The sequence below is a fragment of the Pelecanus crispus genome, chromosome 2 (genome assembly GCF_030463565.1).
Source record: "Pelecanus crispus isolate bPelCri1 chromosome 2, bPelCri1.pri, whole genome shotgun sequence".
NCBI lineage: Eukaryota > Metazoa > Chordata > Aves > Pelecaniformes > Pelecanidae > Pelecanus > Pelecanus crispus.
The window spans coordinates 136,468,108-136,489,701 of NC_134644.1; the positions used below are offsets into that span (position 1 = coordinate 136,468,108).

At 44.1% G+C, this 21,594-nt stretch overlaps 1 protein-coding gene across 1 annotated transcript; it reads left to right on the forward strand.

The window, feature by feature from the left end:
- Positions 1 to 263: 263 nt before the first annotated feature.
- On the forward strand, positions 264 to 16,447 carry VXN (vexin). Its single transcript, XM_009486635.2, has 6 exons — positions 264 to 330; positions 3,369 to 3,424; positions 9,244 to 9,406; positions 13,639 to 13,700; positions 15,388 to 15,473; positions 16,261 to 16,447. The coding sequence occupies exons 1-6, from the start codon at positions 264 to 266 to the stop codon at positions 16,445 to 16,447; spliced, it is 621 nt and encodes a 206-aa protein (XP_009484910.1).
- The last annotated feature ends 5,147 nt before the right edge of the window (positions 16,448 to 21,594 follow it).

A 21,594-nucleotide genomic window follows, 5' to 3' on the forward strand; every position in this document is an offset into this window, starting at 1 on the left:
ATAAAATAAAATGTTCCTATCTGAATAGAGGGTTAAGTAACAGCTAAATTAAATCTCTGCATTAATAGTATTCATAGAAAGGCAGATGGGAGCAGAAAATGTTGCAATGAAGAATATGGAATGAGATGAGATCACAGCATCAGTCTGTCCTTTGTAGATCTGGACAATGATCACAGAGCCAGATTGGATTAGTGAAACCTATTTACCAGAAGTTCAGAGCAGTTGCATGAAGCTGAAAGGCAGTCAGGAGGGAGAGGTGGAAAATGCACCAGATTTACAGCTGCAGCGACGAAAATTTAGAAGTTTTCACCACTGTGATTTCATCCAAATGTGAGTACACCAAAACTGTAACAACTGCTATGGTGTTGTCTTTTAGATGGATGGGGTGTTTAGCATCAGGGAAATCTCTGAAGTGAGCAGCTCATCTGTTCTGCCGTGCCGTGCTCTGCTTGCAGTCCAGTGCTCGCTGCTTGTTTCTGGAGCTAATCCGTGCAGGTGCTTCGACATTGTGGCTGTGTAAAATCTTTGCACTGGCAAAATTGGGAGATCTGGAATCGGTGTTGATATACCTATGAGGTAATTGCTAAAGTGACAGCTTGCAACTGTGTGGCTATTCTGTGTAATAGAAAAGAAAATGAAGTTCTGTGAGCAGTTAGCAGCTCAGATGAACTGGGTGAACTGCATGAATGTTGAATTTAAGTCTGCTGGCTCAATAAGTGGAACATTTCCAAAGCCATGCCCTGGAAATGAATGCATGATTAACATTAATTGCTTGTAATGAAGAGTAAGAACCGGACAAAGCCCAGTCTGCATTTGATTGAACAAATTAGTTTAAACTCAATGGCTGCATATTTCAGCAACAAGAAAGCAGGTAAAAGCAGGGAAAACAAATTGTGGGGCCAGATCAGATCTTTGCTTGCAAGCTGCGAGCATGAGCTCTCAGCTGCTTAATTTCAGAATATAAGTGGAAATGACAAAGTGAACCATCCCTGTAATTGTTTTTGTTGCCCGAAAGCTGGGCTGTACGTGCAAACATCCTTTTGCAGGCAAATCCAAGAAACATCATCTGCAAGGATTCATTCTTCCCTTCCTGCTCCCACTCCCTGCAGAAAATCAGGTTTGCAGGGAGAGCCCCGGAGCCCCACTGTTTGCATTCCTGCCATTGTGTTCCTGTGCAAGTGGGTCACTTCTGGCTACCTCCGTGACTCACTCTTCCTTCAATGGCTATTCAAGTAATTGCATGTTTGCTGGTGCTGTGACTTCCCTTTCATGCCTTGCCTTTTTTCAGCCCCTGCAAGCCATTTGCCACTCACTCTGGCAGACAACAGGCAGCGAGTTGGACTGTGGATCACATGTACTCTGAAAAGATGCAAATTTATTACCATTAGGCACATTTATTTATTGTTCCTTGTGCACCAGCCTGGGTACCAATAACAGCACAGCAGTACTTGCTTCTGATCGAAATCTATATAAACTGTGCTCCTCACACTGCCCAGTAAAATACATAAAATACCAGAGAGACAAGAAGATAATCCTTGCATCACTGAACTTTTCTACACTTGAGTGTTTTGCCTGTGAGCAATTAGTTTAGTCCTCACATGATGAAATTCCAGAAGTAAAGATGGTGATTGCAGCAGCTTCAAAAACAAGTTACAACATATTCCTAGGCAAAAACTCACCTTCACTATGTTTGTCTGGTTTTCATCCCACACTCACCATGGTTTAAAATATAAAACATGTCCTGCAGGAGAAGGCAGTAGGAATCCCTGAGGATATCACTCCATGCAAAACAGGCTGTAATCGAACTGACAGCTTAGCACACTCTCAAGCTCTGTACAGGCAGATAACTTGTGATGAGCTCAGTGTGGAAGGACCCTGTGCTGCAATGGTTTCCTGGCAGGGACCCTGGGCAAGATTGATCACCTCCCTGGGGCTGGCCTGTTTCACTATGGGCAGAGCATAGGCCAAAACTTCATTTCTATCCAGTGGGGTCCTAATGCTCAGCACTTAGATCCTCACTGGGTCTAAAACGGTGGCTTTTAGACAAACACAAGCTGTCTAGGAAGAGCGACTTGGGTCCCACTGCCAGCTCTGCTTATACCTGGAAAAGCCCAGTCACTTCTTACTCCTGCCATCAGAGGATAGGAGTTTGGTTGCAGTAACGAGCAGCCTTGGATGACCTCCAGCTGCTTCCACAGCTTCAAAACTCTTTGCAAACATTAATACATAGCAGCGATAAGCACTGCAACTCCTGGAGTGGAATATATTCCAAAAATGTAAAGGAAAGCTCACCTGGAGAGTGAGTCACCGGTCATCCCGTAACAATCATTCCTGGTTCTTCAAAGCCTTCGGATTATACACGGAGGCTGAATAGGAAACCCCCATTCATGTGCCTCGCCCTCAGGGTCAGCCTTTAGAATTGGAGTTAATTCTCTGAATTTGGCAGGTTTTTGCAGGCCTGTTTCTGTCACTGGCTGCTAAATCCTGTAGCTCCTGTAGCCTGAACACAGGGGAGGGTAATAATTTTAAAGAGCAAAGGTATGATGAGAAGGAGAGCTAGGAGTATCACAGAGTCTTTCAGGCCAGTTTCAAGTCAAACTGAAACAAGTGTTTAAACAATCCTCACTTTGTCCAAAAAAAAACCCCTCACCCAAAACGAATCGCTTCAGTCCAGTCAAAAGCTTGGCTTATGGTCCTGGCATCTTGTGTGTCTTGTGGCTGGTGATTCTGCTTTGCCTATGATTTTGGCATCTTCATGGGTCTAAGAAATAAAACTGAGAAACAGACTTTAAGCAAAATGCCTCAAGTCAAAGAACGGAATGGGTCATTTTGAGGATTGAAAAGAAAGGACTAGGCTTAGTGCAAATGTTGTGCTTTGGACGTCATGCAGTAAAAGTGAAATGACACCACGAAGGAGTTTGAGCTGATTGAAGAAGTCCCTATCTAGATAAAATGATAGGCCTCTCCAAAGTTAATGTATACACTAGTCATGTATGAAGGTGACTGGATGGAAAGAGAAGCTCATTTTCTACTGAAACATCAGCAGGTGGGAGGCCAGATCAAAACTCAGGAAGGAGAAGTACAGTTCCTCCTGGAACCTTATGGGAGAGGTGCAGAAATTTGGGGAAGGCTGTTGCCCTGTGCCCACGGATGTCTGTATTGTATAGCTAGAGCATGGTCTCTGAGATGACATTAAAAAGGACTTTCTTTTGGGTTGTTTCAGCTGGAATCCTTAAACCCTTTCTTCTCCCCCTTCCCTCCTCCCATGACCCCAGTATATTCTCACAGGGGACTTTTAGAGGCATGTGTTACCTCATCTTGTCCACCTCCACTGCACCCTGACCGCGTTCCTGTTCTTCTTTTCACAGCATGTAGTCCTGCCAGAAGACGAGCCAAAAGTACGCAGCACATCCTAACAAAGAGTGTAAGAAAAATCTCCTTTTCTTTCCCTCTTTTTTTTTTTTTTTTAAATTCTAGTTGGCTACATTTAGCCTTAAAAATGCTGTGGATAAATGGGAAGCAGATCTTTCAGGGGAAAGAAGTGCATCAGCGTGTGATGCAGGAAGTGGGGCGGGAAACAGAAAGGGGAGTTTCTGTAAAGTTACGGTTTATTTACAGAAGGGCTTTGAAACTTCAAAAAATATGGTCTTGATGTGCAGAGCCAGTCAAAATGAACAGAGCAGCTTATCGACATGGGTCATCTGAGGGAATCACAGACTTAATTCTTATCCATAGAGCCTTAATAATAGTGCCAGAGGGACAGGCAGGAATGAAAAGCAAACAAATCATATCAATACACATATGCATTAATCAAGGAGCCGGTATCCCATTCCCTGGGGAATTTGGAGAAAAGCACCAAGCAATGGACTGTAACCTCAACTCAAAAAGATGGCTCTGAGCGAGCCACAGGAGGATGCTTGTCCCTTGATCCCAGCGGTGTCTGCCTGTCCTTGACTCACCCCCGGTGCACCGGCACAGAGGGCACAGCTGGAGCTTTGCCCACTCCCTGCAGGTGAGGTACCCCCGCCAGATTCAAATAACTGAAATTTTTCATGCTCTGAGAAAATGTTTTCCAAGCTTGGACACATGGGCATGAGGTTTCTTGTCTTCAGAGACAGTTTTCCCTCCTTAAATCTGCTTGGCCCATTCACAACCCCTTCCACTATCCTTCTATCGCAGTTCTGACTTGCGGGAATGACGGCCTCTTTCTCTTGTGCATATCAAAGCACTTTTTACAAGCTTTGAAACTCTTCTGCTAAGGCATTTCTTTTCACTACAGACCTGTCTCTTCTCTAGCCCTTTGTTGAAAAATTTTGGTCCGTGGCCTTTCCTTTGTCCATGCCCTGTCCCACTTCCCAGACCCATCCTCATTTCTAAATACCCTCCTCTTCGTATTCCTGATTCCCTGGTCTCCCTACAGCACTAAAGGTCCCCCCTTACCCGTGCACTGCAAAAAAACTCACCACATTCACTCCCACCCCCTCTCTTGTTATTAAAGCGGATCACAGCATCCCAATACTTCACAGGATGCCTGAAGTGGTCCCCAGGAAGGGTCAATAACACACCTGTCATGCTTGGGTAGAAACTATGTATGTGTGTCTTTTCTCAAACTGTGAAAATTTTTGTCCTGTAACTCAGGCTGAGGTTTCAAAATGACTCTTCATTCCAAATGAGGATGAAAGTCAGAATGCCAGAGTGTTACTCAAAAAAAGCCATTTTGAGATATCTCTTTTTTATGTGTTATGCCTTTCGTATATTTTGTTTTCCATGTAATATAAAAATAGCAGAAAAGTCCAAACCAAAAGTGAACCATTCTGACTTAATAAAACAAAATGCTTAGATACTTTCTCAATTTTTTTAAGAAAATAGATACTTTTCCAACAAAAAGCCCAGATTTTTAACCAGAATTTTCTCATAAAACTATTCAGCTGGAAAATTTTCAGCTAGCTCTCATCGAGAGCAACTGTATGTCTGTTATCATGTTCTGAACGTCAGCAGATAGACGGTTGTTTTTTCTGCTAAATGGGAGACTCTAATACTTCATTTGGATTGGATCAGCTGCTGTAGCAGCACTCTACTCATAAAGGTCTAAGAAAATAAGATCAGAAAGTCCCTGGTTTGTTGCTGTATTTTTAGAGGATTTTTGTTTTCCTTTGGGGCTTTCCTGACCCCGATTAAAGATGTCCTTTGATTGGCCCTTAGTCATGATGCAGGCAGTGCTGTATTGGCAGTGGGAGCACGGAGCCTGAGGAATGATCTGCAGCTCCAGCTAAGAAAACAAGCAAGGCTCTCAAACCAAAGCAATTGGCACAGTCAACTCTTAGACTTGTGCATTCCCCTTCTTCAGTGTGATGCAGCTGCTTGCAGCTTGTGCGCAAGCATTCAAATGAATTGCACATACTGGAATATACGTGCCTGGGAGGAAGTTGTGATTGCCAATTTCTAAACCCACAGAAAAGTAGCAGAATGATTATTTATTTTTCACTTTTACCTCTGCACCTGCAGTCAGTGCTGTAGAAATGCCTCAGCTAACATGAAATCTTCTGCTCTGGTGATTGCAGTGGATGCACAACTTTAATCCTCGGCAAGGGCAAAAATAGCAAGCAATGTGGCCATCTGCCAGACCTTTTTTCCCCGGCAGAAATACTCAAGCAGTGTAGCATTAAGTGATTTAACATTCAAATGACTGACTTTCTGGGGTGACTAACTTCCATCACATTCAAGAACCCATCCCAAAAGCACAGTCATGACTGTGGAAGGGTGAGAGAAAAGGGGAAGCACCTTCTTTTTTTTGAGTGTTTCACCAATATCCTTATTTGCAGTTCCTATTGCCCTATTGAGAGTTATTTCCAGAGACAGTAGATCCTTCCCTTCTCTTCCCTTGCTCTTCTGGCCCCAAAATCTTTTGGGTAGAACTGTTTGGACACCGGTACCTGGCTACTTTGCAGAAAAATGGCAAATCCCTCTGTGCATGCTAGTGCTGCCACATTAAAAAATCAGATCAGCATTAGACCATCAAAAAGAGCTTAACTCTACCAATCTGGCATTTCCTCCGCTAACAAGCACTTTCTTGTTCAGCCTCTAAGCTTCAAAGTTTTATCCAAAGCCAGATGTTTAATTGTCACCTTTTCTGGTTGGCTGTTGGTTTGGCGGTGGGATTTTGGGTCGAGGAGCACTGGCTGGGTTGTTGGAACATCCTCTGCACTGCTCTGCAACCCGCCTGTGTCCTCCGTGCTCCCCGCTTAACACAGCTACTTCCAACAGTGGGTATGCCAGGTGGTAAAATCCACAAAAAAGAGACTTTGCTGAGCTCTGAATTCACAGTTGGCATCCTGCAAACAGACTGAGCCAGTCAAGGGACTTACAGGTTCTAAAAACAGTAGTTACTTAGAGAGCAGTTTACTAATTCTGCATAGTTTGGCTGACTCTGCCATTCGGACAGATTTAAATTCCCTGGTACAGCTAGAAAAGAAAAGTGACTTCCAGCTGATCCTTCTGCCTTACCCTAGGTACCCTAGAGAAATGTCAGCTCCAGTTTACATCAAAACTGCACTACCGCAGGTTTAGTTTCCTGACCTAGATAAGTCTACATATGACAGTAATGGGTGAGGTAGCGAAAGTCATGGTGAAATCTTGAATTAAGAGATAAGGAACTCCAAAAGTGTACTGCAGCCAAATGCTGCAGACAGAGATGTTAACTGAAGACGTGCTATAGAGATTACACTCTTGTCTCCAGCTGTAATGGAAAATGGCATTGCAACTTATTTATACAGATTCTTCTGCTTGAAGGCCTTTTTGGCATTACTGGTACGACGTGTAACAGGGAATCTTGAAAACAGAGACAACAGGCCTAAATAATTCCTGCTATTAATGGAGTTTAAAATCCTTCTTCCTTTCCCCAAGCTGAATTTCATCTTTTGCAATGCATAGGCAGATTGTTAAGTTTCAAGTTTGTGGTGGTTTACATTGATCAAATAAGCCACTTTCAGGATTAAAGATGACTGCAGCCAGCATCCGTCTTACCAAAAATGCTCTTTCCATGACCATGCAAAAGAAGCGACCTCAGGTCTCTCTGTATCAGAGGGTTGCAGATATTTTCTGTCACACACTGAAGAAGACTGAGTGTGACCAAGAGCACTGCACATATTTCCAGAGCTGGTAGGAAAGGTGAGCTTTGTAGCATCCTTTGACAGCTGGAAGAGCTTGGTTCATGTGAGGCAGACTCCAAGGGCTGTCATGAGAGACCCCTGCCAGCCACCGCCTCATCATATTCGTAATTAAGACAGGTTGCTGTGGTGATGGTGGGGTAATGCCTCTGGTAAGCAGCTTGCAAGGTTCGGGTGGTCAGGGGGATGCGGTGGGCTGCACGCCTGTGCGTGGACACGGGAGCCTGCAGCCTGCGAGGAGATGCTGGAGAGGGATGGGGAGGTCCTGGAACTGGTCCAGGGGCAGCTGGGAGAGAGCCAACGGCAACTGCTTAAGCAGGAACAGGAGGCCTCCCACCACCAGCATCACCCTTGTTTCTGAATTATCGGGGTGATGCTGAGGCTCGGCTCTGTCTGGCAACACCAGATCCATGGTCGGTAGAGCTGGGCCCCAGCCGCAGCCTCCTTTAGCACATGCTTGTCTTCAAGGACACCAGTAGTCCCTTGACTTTAACTTAACACTGGGCATGTCCTTAAGTAGCTTAGGGAGGAAGGACTGTGTTAGGCTGTGTGCCAAAATCCATAGAACTAAGAGAAAACCCCTCTTAGGTCTTGGATTAGGCTTTGGTTGCCTCACCAGCCCTTTCCAGCAGTATTTTTGCTTGCTGTTGGGCAGTTTCTGCTCCTTGACCTGCTGATCCGTAGGATCTAGGTTATGTAGCCTTCTCCAGACTCCTGAAGGTACATGGAGTCAAAAGAGAGAAAAGTGGCCAGGTTGGGGTTTTTCTTTTTTCCTGTTTTGGAAAACATTGGTTTTCATGTGGTTTTATATCTGTGTAAAATTCATGTACACAGAATATTGCAGATTAATGGCAAACTGAATTAAAACTTATTTAAAGAAAATGGACAATTTTATGTGTGGGGACATGCTTGAATGCGGTCTTGTTTTTATCTTGAGTGTATGTTAGAAGGCAGAGCAATAGATGTAATTAAGGCTTTTTCTGTGCCAGTAGTGGACTGGTCAGTTGCTGGTCTCAGTCTTGAGACAAAATAACTGTATTTATATATAAAACACATAAATGGCAACTATCAGTCATCAGTTAGATGCAAGTAACTGCTTTTCTCCTGGTCTTCCAACAAGAGATCAACATAAGTAAGTCTAATAGGAAACTAATCAGAATAGTTGCCATGTGTCTTCTTTCTTTGCTGGTTTGGATCTTTGTCCTGTGTAACTTGTTCTCTGTATGACAGTAGCAAGTCTTCAGAGAAGAATAAAAAAATACCAAGTATGAAACACTCCTTCCCTGCTGTCAGGACTTTAATCTTGTTTCCGGGCCATCCTGGATAACTGTCCTGACAGATCCACCTGCTTGGAGCCTATCCCTGTTTTTTAAGCTCACATTAGCTCTGGCCTCCCCAGTCGCCTGTGGCAGCACAGTGAGTGTCATGGCTTAGTCATCATTGATGTAGAAAAGAACTTGATTTTGTTCATGCTGGTTTTCAGGGACTCTGTCTGAGATACAGGGGGCCTAATGTTCAAAGATGCAGCGCTCGGTGAGTTTTGTTTGTGCGAGCTAATATTTGTGAAAATTAATCTCTAGGAGCACAATTATTCACTGCCTTGTATCCTCTGTAGTCATTTAGGAGGTATAAAATGTAAATAAGTCCAAAAGATGGGAGAGGCAATGAAGAAATAGCATTTGTAATTCACATTGCATAAGTTTAACTGATTGCCCAAGATATGATGCAATAAGAAATTAAATTTGAGCTGTCTCAAAGGCATATCCTATTCAGTAGATCTTGAAAAGGACCACATTTCAATCTCCTGAGAAGAATACAGAGAGGTGCAACTAAGTAGCTGGGTCCCAGAGAGACCACACTTGATTTTCCCATACTTTTATACATCTCATGCATGGAGGCAGGACCCAAACAAAACAAACCCTTCAAATCCCACAGTCCCCACGCAACAAAATCCCCTTTGGATGACAATAAAGCAGTGGGAAGAGCAAGCGCCGTGCTGCTCCCCCGTGGACCTTGACAAGACCACCTTACCTCCAAGGCCGGGTGTAACAGGATGGTTTTGCCTCTTCCCTTGTAGGTGGTAGCCGTATCCGATCGTCGGCCCCAAAGGACAGAGAAGCTGCAGCCCCAGCAGGGTGACCTCCTCCAGGTGCTTTACAGCGAAGATGAGGTGCGGGGCTTGAGCCGCCTGCAGAGTGGGCAGCGGGGACCCTGCCCCACCAAGGGCGCTGCACGTCACAGTAAGTTCGCAGAAGCAGCTTTATTCCTCTGTGGATTCAGAACATTTTTAGATATTGCAGTCTTTTAGTTTGCAGCAAAGCAAGCGCTTTGTTGTGTACCTGAAGGATACTTCCATGCTTAAAATGTCTGGTGGAATTAATGAGATAACGGCCATGGCATTGCAGAGGTCTTGCTTTATTCAGAGTCATAAATGCTCCTTTTCCAAAGGCTGACAATATTTTGGAGATGATAGATTGCATATTCCTGAGTTTGCCTGAGTCATCTTATTATATAAGATCCCTGCTTAGAACTTGCCAGAACATACTGGGATGAAATTTTAGATCCTGGATGTCAGCCACAGACTTGATTTTGTTTTTTCAACCAAAACTTGTTCAGCATATTTGTGAGAACCCGTGAAGGAAAAATAGAGTTTGCCAATGCAAAACCAAGGAAATGAGTAAACATAAATAGACTGGTCATTCAGCTCCTTCAGTGCTGGTGTGTTATGTTTGGAAGGTCAAAGCTGGAGCAGGGCCATGCAGTTTGGCAAGGGGTGGCCTTTTAATCAAAAACGTATCTTTTGCTCTCCCTTGAAAAACCACCCAGATGCAGTCAAGTCATAAGCCTTTGAAAAAATCCCGTATGGCACGTGTTCGGCAGAGATATTGGACATTTAGCTGTTAAAAGGTGCTAACTCTGTAAAGCAGATACTACCATGAAGGTGCCTGTTCCTCACACCACCGGGCTGCAACTGCATTACTCGTGAGCCATCCCATTTGAACACAGGCCAGACAAGAGCAGGGCCTGGGAAACTGGGAAGGAACAAACTGAGCTTGGGACCATAGGGAAAGGTCTCAACCTGGGACCGGAGCCAAGAAATGGCTGAACAAAAAGCCGGGACTTTGGGGCTGGAGCGGAGAGAGGAGGAGGAGTGGCTGGGACCGGCTGTGGGGTAGTGGGTGGCTGAGAGCCAGCGGGGGAGAAAGGAGGGACTGCTGGTCCCTGCTGTTAGGGGCAACAAGAGGTAAAGGATGAGAGATAGGTGCAAACAGGAGAAAAGATGTAGGAATCCAAAAAGAAGAGCAAAAAAGGGGGAAACAGTTCTCGTAGGGGGAGAAAGGGAAGTAATTGGGCAAAGACACTGGGATGCTGAATGGCAAAGAGGGAGAAACTAAGTTTAAATTCAAACAAAAAAATAAAACAAAAAGGACTGACTGAGGAGTGGAAGGAGGGAGTGAGAAGAACGGGACAGGACAAACTCACCAGGAGCATCTGGACAAGACGAGAGCTGCTGCAGGGCTGCCTGAGCTTGTGCTGCATGGCGAGGTTGTTCGTTGGATCCCTGTTCCCCCCCAGCACAAAAGGTGCTCAGGGGCCACGGCAGAGCGTCTCCTGCAATAGCTCCTTCAGGTCTGTCCATCACTGCCACCAGACTCCTCAGCGATGCTCATCACCTCACACAGCCCATGTATCCCCCTTTTCTGGGTGACTGCAACACCCAGGAGCGCTCAGTTCCTGCTGCACTAAAAACTGTGCTTTGACTATGAACAGTGCTGCATCCTCCTCAAGCCTCTGCAAAAAAGAATCCCAGGAACTTCTGATCTTAAACTCAGTACCTACTTCTGTTGCCCTGGCATAACTCCTTGTCCTCCAGGAGGTGACAAAGCTGGGTTTTTTTTAAAAACATTTGTGCAGATGATGACCACAGTGATCAGCAATCCAGAAAAGCCAGTGAAAATATTAATAGTTCTGTCCTCAGAGGATTCACTGGTGGGGAAAGTAAGTATAGGACTGTGCTCTGAGAAATAAAAGCTAAGGATGAACAACTGCTTTCTGAGTGAACGCTGTCTATATAAGATAAGCAGAAAGTCTGTGGAAAAATGGTTTCCAGTCACAAATTAGAGACTGAATCTCAATATCTAGATCCTTGGGGGGCTGAAATAACTTTGGTCCAATTCTGGTATTTCATAACTTTTGAGTGCCTGACTTTACATAGTTAGCATTTTAAGGGGAGGAAAGTAGAAGTGTTTGCAAATATTTGTATGAAAATAAAAATAGCTCTTTGCTATGATGTGCTGCTGTGTCTGATTTCAGTATGCACTGTACTAATAATACCTACACAGAGAATAGGGTGCCATGAGAGAGTCCAGAAAGGTTTCTCCAACTGTTTCTCAACAGCTGGGTAGCCAGCATAATGTGATATAAAGTGAGGTATATGTATGGATATGTATCATCGATTTTCATTAATCTCTGTACAAATGTGACCTCCACACAAATTTCACTCTTCAAAAACATTCTTCAACTTTCTTACTGGAAATAGTAGTGTCTGTAGAGTTTTCCATGTTTGCTCCGTACACAAGTACTATTGAATATTAAGGACACTTCAGATTTGGTAAAGCACAACTTGAAATCTGGATCACAGAGTGAACAGTTCAACTTCCAGAGGAAGTGAAAAATGCGTAAACAAGAGCATAGATGGGAGCATCAGCACACTTACTGCTAGTAGCATTGGAAACCCTACACAAATAGCAAAGCATAAGGACAGTGCATTCCAGCATGCAGGAAGGCAAGTAAGTGTAGTGGAAGACCAGAATGAGAAACCCCTGACTGCACTCAAAGCTGTGCTTTGCCTCGCAGGATGAACAGATTTTAAAAAATTGCACTTGTTCTCCAGGAAAGAAGTACTCAGTTTTGTACCAAGTTGTTGTACAAGTCCTCATCTTGGAAACACAGAGCAAATCAGAATAACGGATGTGGAGCAACCCTTGTCCCAGGCCTGGATATCCATAGCACCTTCTGGAAGTGGAATTCACACCACACCCAGCCACCACTGTCCTGAAGAGTGCTTATGAACCCGAAGCCATGAGGACTTACTTTTGCTTGCATATTTTGCTAAAACTTTGTCATAACTTTTTCTATATCTAATAAGAAGAGGGACAGGCTGAAGGGAAGAATCAGACAATATAAGAGCAAACAAAAAAAAAAAAAAAAAAAAGAAACGTGGACATCAGCAGAAGCACTGATGCCTGGAGCCACTTGCTGAATATTGTTAGTACCTAATATGCAAGATGAGAGGAGGTGATTGAATTAAACTTTGACATGAGGGATACAGTTAGGTACCTAATAGAATTACTGGTGGGGGGTGGGGTGGGTGGAGAGAGTCTGGTTAAGATATTTATCATGGTCAAATATTGCTCCCAGAAGGAGAAGACAGTTCTGATTGATTGCTAACTCGTGCTGGAGACAGCACTATAAGCAGCACCCTGGCTATTTCTGATGTTTGCTGTCATTATTGATATTCCACTGGTCACAGTGGTTGTGAATCATATTCTGTCCCCTGTCCTGGTGAATCTTGGTGTTTCTGTAGATCTTTGCTCTTCACTTACCTGAATATCCTTTTAAAAGACTGCAGACAACCAAAACCAGTCAGGAACAGGAAGAAAGAAGAAGAAAAGAAAAGAAAAAAAAGAAAGAAAAAGAGAGACCTCCACATTCCCACAGCCAAATGGGAAAATTTGGCTTCATGAAGAAAATCTGACATCCCTCACTCTTTCATTTCCTCAGCACAACTAGCAGTGAGCATTTATCCATGGATAAGTTATCAGCAGAGCACTCACTTGAAAAGTTTGAGGTTAACTCAGAGGTTAACTCAAAGGCTAACCTGTAACTCCAGGTTTGAGGACAGCAGAGAGAGGTGCCACTCAGCCACGGGCAGACAGAAAGGTTGAAATCCCTCCCTGTGATGGGGTGGATGTAGCACACATCTCTGCCCAGGTAAGAATAACTCCCCAGGGCAATCCAGAAAGGCGAATGATCTCCTAGGCAGGACAAACCTGGCAGTGGGAGCTCCAAGACGCACAAAAACTGCGTTACCCAACCTCTGCAGAGGAGCAGCAGATGGGACCGCTCTTTGTGCGTATGTACCCATGAGTGTTCACAGAGGAGGAAGGGCTCCCACTTCGCTTGGTCAGCAAAGGACCGTTCATCATCTCATTTGAAAAGTCTAGGAGCAAGCAGTTGAGTGACTTTCCAGAATGACTTAAGCAATTCCAAAATCACTTATTTTGACATCACAGTAGATGTTCATTATAAAAAAACTTCTGCAGTTTTGGCTATAATCAAATCTAGTGGGACTATAAACTAAATCTGGGCTCTGTTCATATCTGGGTTTAACTGCATGGAAGGAGGCTTTTAATACAAGCTCTTCCAATGGGATAATTACCAATAATGCCATATTTCTTATGCTTTGCAGTGGGAATTACTGAACGAGAGTCATCCAAGTCCTGTAATCACCTATTGGATGGAAAATCTTTGGTAAGTAAATACAGCAAGACCAGCCACCACTGTCTGATGCATCTTAAAACTTAGTACCTGTCAGCATGTTCTGCATCAACAGCATGTCAGTCTGTCAGAGTACATGCAGATTTCACAGTCTTCGTTAAGGCTTTGAGACATGATTTATGCCAGAGGATCCTGAGCTGGGAGCGGAGACTGGCATAGGACAGCTGCCCCTCAAGGAATCAAGAAGGGTTGTGGGATGGAAACAGGTAGGCTCCCATTCTGGATGCTCAGCCACCTGGAAGAGCTGGAAGGAATTAGCCTCTTGTTTCTCAGGGAATTTTACAAATTGGGAAAAAATTAATTTCTAAAGCGGAACAAGCATCAAATAATTCATGTTCTGCAGAATGCCAGCCTGACATGATAATCAGATTAATCAAAAATGTCAATAAAGTGTTGATGGGAAAATCACAATACAAAAACCAAAAATTTGTTCTGTAATGGACAGACAAAGTGTTTTGGTTAAAAATGACTCAGCTTTACTAATACATTTTCCCTCCCTGCTTTTTCTTACCAAAAAGCAATTTTCAAAGTCCCTACATTTTATAAAAACTAGATTTGCAAACAGAAAATAGTCCTTCAAAAAGTTTCTGACCAACACCAGACCACACTATAGAAACTTTATGGCTTCAAATGCACTTTTGGATAGTTGCAATATACTTGCTAGCTGGTAGCTGGGCTGAACTCGAGAAAAATGACTCTACAATATTGAGGGGTGGTCAAAATTAATGGTATTCAGTGTAATGAAACTAATTGCACCTACCAATAATTAACCCAGTTAAATTTCAAAGGATGCTTGTAAAAATGATTTTAAACATCTTTAAGTCTTGGGATACTTGCAGAGCACACCTAAATGTTTCCAGTCTCAGATTAATCCCAGGACAAATAGCCCTAGACAGCTTAAGACCAGTTATAGTAGTGACAATAATATGAAGAAATTTTTCAGTATTGCCAGTAAAATCACTAAGTGTGTTTATTACCTGAAATGACAAGAGCACATCACAATTTTTTACTTTCTTTTTTCTATTTCTGAGCAAGCCACACTTTAGCTTACCATCTTGGAGGATATGCCAGTCTCAGTGGCCTGTTTATGGGAAAATGTAACTCAGTTCTGGCGGGCAATTTATGATTGAATAAGACAAGGAGGAGGTCGATGATTAGGCACTTCTGGGGCCATGGCAGAACTGGGGCATGAACTAGGGCCCCCCCATGCCACAGAGCCGCACCCAGCAAAAGAGGGAAGCATTTCTGAATGCTCAAGAAACGGCGACGGCTGGGACAGCTGCTTCCTAGCCAGTGGTAGAGGTGGCCTGTGGGGAGCTATAAGGGGCAGGCTGCTCAGTCTGCATAAAGCCTCGTCTCCTTGGGAAACTGGACATAAAAACTAGGGAATAAAAAGTTCTGCAAGCCTCCCTCCTTCGATGGGAGGTGTAATTCTTGCTCATACGAGCCCTGTGCTGAGCTCAATGAGACCGTTTGCATGAGCAATCACTATTTGTGCGGGTAAGAGTTGGGCAGTCAAGTCCTTAGCCAGCCTGCTTTCTCTTGTTAAGAGATTTACAGCATTTATTCTTTTTTCCTAAAACAGCCTCTTTCCTCAGACAAACCTGGCGTCCCTACTCATCAGTGGCATTTCCTAATGATGTGCTTTTTCCTCCCACAGTTCCCACCATCGCCAGTTGCCCATATCACAGCGAAAGCAGTGGCTGTCACAGACTCGCCCGCAGGTGACGGCACCCCTACAGACGAGTAAGTCCCTTCCCACCCCTCCAGCCAAGCCTGGGGGGCTGCGTGTGGGGTGCTGCTGGGCAGGGAAGGGGACGAGGCACCTCCGCCACAGGTCACCCTCTCACCAGAAACACAAAGAAGTGCTCAGCTGCAGATCTCCTGTGAATCACAGCTGTAAAACCTCAGTGATTTACAGTAAAGCCATGCCACTTGCTTCCCAAAGGCAGGGAGAGATCGACTAAAGGACATGCTGATGATATTGTCAGCCATGGCCATTTATACAGCTGCCCTGGTGCCAGTTACAGCTCTGTTTTATCACTAGAAAGAAAAGCATCTAGATTCAAAATTTAAGTATTCTCCCATTAAGAAGTCTGTTATATTTGCCCTAAGGCAGATTAGAAAATGTAATGAAATATTTTTTTAAACAAAGCTTTATTGTCTTTAAGGGTAATGAAGGAACAGCTTGACCATAGTACAAATGCACTCATCAGTAGACAGTCAACCCAGACCTGGATCTGGATGATATTTGCAGTGCTGCCATTGCCACCGGAGGGACAGTAACATGCTCATTGTCACAGTGTCCTCACACTTTGTACACAGAGACATAAATCCCTCTCAGACAGGGTAAGCCAGCGTAGCCCCCTTGGCCAGGTGGAGCTCACCCCGGACCTGCCAGTCCCAGGGACAGGCGAGGCACGGATGAACCTTTTCAAACAGGCAGCCCTTGGTTTTCAATGGCTAGTGGTCGTAAGCAGGGGACAAGGGCCACGGAGATGAATGCTTTACGTATCTGTCCTTCATTTGCTAGCCACAGGCAGCACTGGAGGAAGACGGCAGAGTATGACTTGACCCTGCCACCGGCAGCAGAAGCTTCCCTACCGCTGACAGGAGGCAACCTGTGCGGGACGCCCAGCCTCCTGAGGAAGATGTGGATGAAGCACAAGAAGAAGTCAGAGTACCTGGGGGCAATAAACAGTGCCTTTGAGGCGGACTGATAAGGCTCAGCATCACTTGGAAAGACAGAAGGTCCTTTAGCCAGGACAAGGTGCTCTAGGATCGATGAGGGAACAAACACAGCACAGCTCATCCAGGAAAACAATATCCTTTTTATTACGTGATGCCATTGCCTCAGAATGGTGGGAGAAAGCTAACTAAGTTAAAAATAGTGAATGTGATGCAACTCACTGGCCTTTCTTGTGATATACTAAAATCCCAGGTATCCCACTAGAATTACATCTTGACCCAATGATGCTGAAACTACTGCTGAAACTACTGTGGCCCATTCAACATTTTACATGTGCTGTCTGAATCAGGTTGGACTCAGAACAAGAAAAGCCTACCAGGAGGTTTGTGTATTCCTGCAAGGCAACAGATCCATTACAGAGTGCCATTAAATCCCAGGGGTCTGCTCGTTGGGTACCTCTGCATGTCCTCTTCCCCCTCTCATATCACAAGATAAAAGCCACATCTTATGATATGCTTGGTTGAATGGCATACTCTAAACATTTTTTTTTTCTTCATTTTTGAAGTTTCAAGACAGGAGTAAGAGATGCAAAAATTTTAAAAGAACAGGTGAGTCAGAACTGAGCAAGTTTGCAAACACACGTTTACCAAACTTTGCTATGTGACAAGTGGTTGGTGTTTCAAAGTGTACTGCCAGATCAAACTGTGAGCAACTGGATAACCTCAAGAGATACTTTCTTCCATAGAACCTGCTTATATCTTAACTGAGAGTCAGCAACTTACTCTCTACCTATGTGGTACACTATAGTTCACTAAGTGTACAAAATACTAGGAGGAAAGAAAATAGGTAAATGGTGCAACTAGGGGACTAAACATGAGATATTTGCTTATAGGAGACCTGTGCTTATGAATAGATGGATTTAATGGAATTTGCTCAAAAATTTTTCTCAAAATTTTTTTCAATTTAGAAATTGCTGGTCATGGCCCCTAGGGTTTTCCTCTCAAAAAAAAAAAAAAAAAAATAAAATTACAAAAAACATTTCACCGGTGTTACAGACAATATTATATTAGTCATGAACTACTGTTCATGACTAATATAGTCATGAACTACTGCCTCACATGAGTGCTCCCCTGGTTATTATAAAAGACTTTGGTTTGCCAAAATACAGAACTTTAAATATAAAATTGGAGGAAGTATGTCTCCTGTTGCTCATAGTAATGACGGTCTTCTCTAATCTAACTGCCAGTGCTCTAAAGCATAAATGAAAAATAAAGGTCTTACTCTATAACAGAAGCAGAGGAAAGAAGCTCCCATCTGAAACTTGCTTGCCTGCAGCCAGTGTAGTAAAACATAGTGAGATGCTGTCATACAGAGTGCCTCAGTGCCAAGGTGAGGAGCTCCAGAGCCGTGAACCCACCAAAGGTCTGAACCATACCTTGGCAGCGTTAACAGCGGTCGCAGCTCCTTCCCCTCCTACCACAACCACCTGGGCCACTTCTGCACTTGGGGTACCTGCTGACTTCATCCACTGCTTGTGTTAAGATCATATTCAACCTGGACTTAGAAAAAAGCATATTCTGAATTTCTCTTACAGCACAGGATTGAGAGAGCCTTGGATTAGAGCCTGCAGAGCTGCAGGCTCAGGCAGTTATCCCTGGTCAGGGGTTGCCAGCTCAGGGGTACCAGGGTACCACCTGGATGGGGGGGAAAGGCTGCTAAAGCAGCCAGGTCTGCTGGCTTCAGGGTGAGCGGGCTGGAGCAGCACGCAGGAAAGGTTTGCAGCCTGACAATCTGAGCAACCAAAATCCGTGGGATGGAAAAGAAACTGGAGTGGCCTGGTAGCTTTACAGAGCAAATGTCCCTGGCAGCTCCAAGGAGGGCAGCAGGGGACACCTATGTGGGGGCTGGACATGCTGTAGAAGGCAGCAGGACGGGGAAGGAAGTCCTCATTTTAAAAAGTGCTATGGCTTTTCATACGGCCAGAGCCAACTCAGTCCAGAGTCTGCCAAGGAGGGCAGAGGCACTAGCCCGTCATAAAATATCTGTCAGCCCTCGTGTTCAGCTGTCCATCACTGCTTCAGTCACAGGCTTCTCCTTGAGAGGTTCTCAACAACTCACAGAGGACAGCCTGACAGCTAGAAATCACACAGACTCTCCCCTCCTCCTTACCAAAGGCAAAAGTCCTTCTCTGGCTCAGCAGCCTGACGGAGGGATGGTTTGCTCTCCTGCTTTTCTTTCTTCCTCCTGGGAAAGAAGGAGAACACAGCTCCTCGTTAACCACACACTGAAAGGCCTCGGCTGCTGGCAAGGCAAGGAGAAGAGGCAGCGGTGGCTCGGAGTTGACCATGCGTCGCCAGCCACGGCGTGTAAGAGCAGTGCCAATGCCCGCTGAAGGCTGCACACCTGAACAGCACCAGAGCAGTTTTCTCACAGGGGTCCACCCCGCCTTTAAATTAGACCCTGACACATTGCCCCTGTGTAATAGTCCGGACACCGTGACCCTGCCAACGTAAGTCCTCCATGACTGAACCAAGCTGGAACTATGGCCAACACTTTCCTGAAATGTCTTTTACAAATATCACCAAGCACACTACACCCCCCCTCCCCAGCCCATAGAAATCCTGCCCAAAGGTAAGCCTAGTAAATTCAGTGGGACTACACTCTTGCATAGCAATGCGTAGATTCAAGGAGCAGAGAGAATAGTAATCACCAGTTCCCTTTTTTGGTCTCATTCCCTAAGCAAAGCAAAAATAAAGAAGATGGACAGACACAGGGAAAAGTCCATTTGCTGCATTTGGGGTAATTAAGACAGTGAGCATTTGTGGTACCTGCCCTGGTAGCTAATGTGACCCACAGAGCACTCACCACACAGTCCAGGGCAGCAAGAGTTTTGGCTGTTGAGGAAGCTGTATTGTAGTATTTAATTTCTTAATTAATAGCTTTAAGCAGGATGAGGATGGAGGCGAAGAGAAGATGATTAATGTTTCTACCTTATAATCGCTGTATCTTGAAATGTGTATTTATAGTTTTCTTATTTATTTAATTTATAATTTGGATCTACAAGAAAAGGAGAGATTTACAAGAAGTGTATTTAATTTCTCTGTGTTCCAGGAACTGCTGTGGAGATTTCCTCTATTGTAGTAGATACCTGTTTTGTTGATTCAAATAAAATATGTCCTATTCACAAAAAAAAAAAAAAAAAAAAAAAAAGAAGTAGCATGTGGTAACATACGGGTCTCAGTGACTTAAAAGCTTTTGGGAAACATTTACTGGAAAGTAAGGGCAGCGTTTATGATACTGAAGAACATGAACACCTGATGGCGAAGAACCCAAATTTTGCTCCCCACAGGGAAAGCCTGGAAGTGTATGTTTATGAGTAGCTCCAATATTTCACGGGTGGTAGAATCACTGTTTGTTAGCAGATACTCGGAGAAAAGCCCTGGCACTGCCAGCAATAGATACACGTTTACACACCTGACCTCAAGAGCATTATAGACACGAGGTTTAGTCTCACTGCATCCCTGGGAGGTAAGCAGTGTTACCTCCCTCCTTCCCATCAAATAAGAGCACCAAGACAGAGGCTCCTCAAGGGTAGCTAAGGCTCTGGTAGAGAATAAAACCCAGCACTCCCCATCTTCAGTCCTACCAGTTGACAGCAAAGTCACTTAACTTACCTCAAACGCAACATGGTCTTCGGAGACCGTATGCTGAACCACGGCCCAACACGAGGTGGGTCGTACAGGGACACAGGAGCCCAGGCTAGGGGAGCTGACTCAGCACCGCAAGGGGAAAGACTTGAAGATATAATAGGGAAAGAAAACATATGGTGTTGACATCCTTCACCAACCCGGACTTTGGGAAGCCCACGCATTAGAGGACGGCTTGTCCCCCTGCCTGCCGCACTGCCCGTACTCTGTGCAGCTCTGGTGAAAAGGTGCCACATTTCTGGTCCTTCCATTACAGACAGTCTCTACATTTAAAAGGAGCAGCTGGGGAGTGTCCTCTTGATGAGTGTCCACACCACAGGACTTGGCACAGATTTTTTTTCCGGGATGTGGGGTAACAACCTGGCCTCTGCTGGGAACTCCTCTGCAAATACCCAATCCTTAGTCATGTGTTAAAAATACTGGCATGAGCATGGAACAGGATGTGGATATCCAATACATTTTCCAGATGAAAATGTACAGAAAGCAACGTTGGGTCCACTCCAGTACACCATCAGAAAAATGTGAAATAGTGATTAAAAAAAATAAGTGAACTGTACCATTTTCCCATCAAAGACAGAAAAGTTGTTAACTATGCAGCTGACTGGCACTGCCTGACCCATGCATATTGTCATACTTTATAACATCTATGAGAAGATGCATTTTTCAGACACGTTTCATGTCATTTTACAATTTTGTCTTCCCCGGAACTAGCGACTAACTGAGGCACCAACCTGACTGAAATAGACTGCATGATGACAGTCCATCACACTTACAGTAACTTATATTTCATTTCCAAAAAAAGGTTTCTAATTTCTTCTCACCATTTCAAAAACATCTTTGTGATTGAGCTACTCATTAAAATATCCATCATTACTTTGCATACCACTTTATTTAAATAAACTGTAGTGAATTTAAAGCTAGGCTACTATATAAAATAATTCTTACTGATGCATGAAAAAAAAATCTCAGATATGCTTTCCCACCTTTCTTCCCCTTTTGCACTCACTTTACAGATCCTGTAGCAAACAGGTTTGCCAGAAGAGTTGATCACAGACACATCACTGCTTGGGGGAATACCGCACACTTTTTACAGAAAACATTTTTAACTCAAACATTGACATCTGAAGAATAATTTCATATCTGAGAGTTACCCAGCCAGAAAAGTTGCAATATCAGGACTTGCACACACAAAGAAAAGCGAAACAAGTCAGATTTCTCAGGTGAAAGCCTGTATGTGAACTCTACAAACAATGCAGATGTCAAATAGCCATAAATATTTTATGAGAGATTTTCAAAACCTCAGTGTTAACTCCATAGATTATTCACAAGTGAGCAGCTCAAGCTCAACCCTACATGGTATTGAAAACCTGTTTTTTTAAGTGGCAGAACTATTATTTAAATGAATGGGCACTCAGATCACTAAAATAAGTAGTGAAGCACTTAGAAGGAAAAAAGTTGAATATTTAATCAA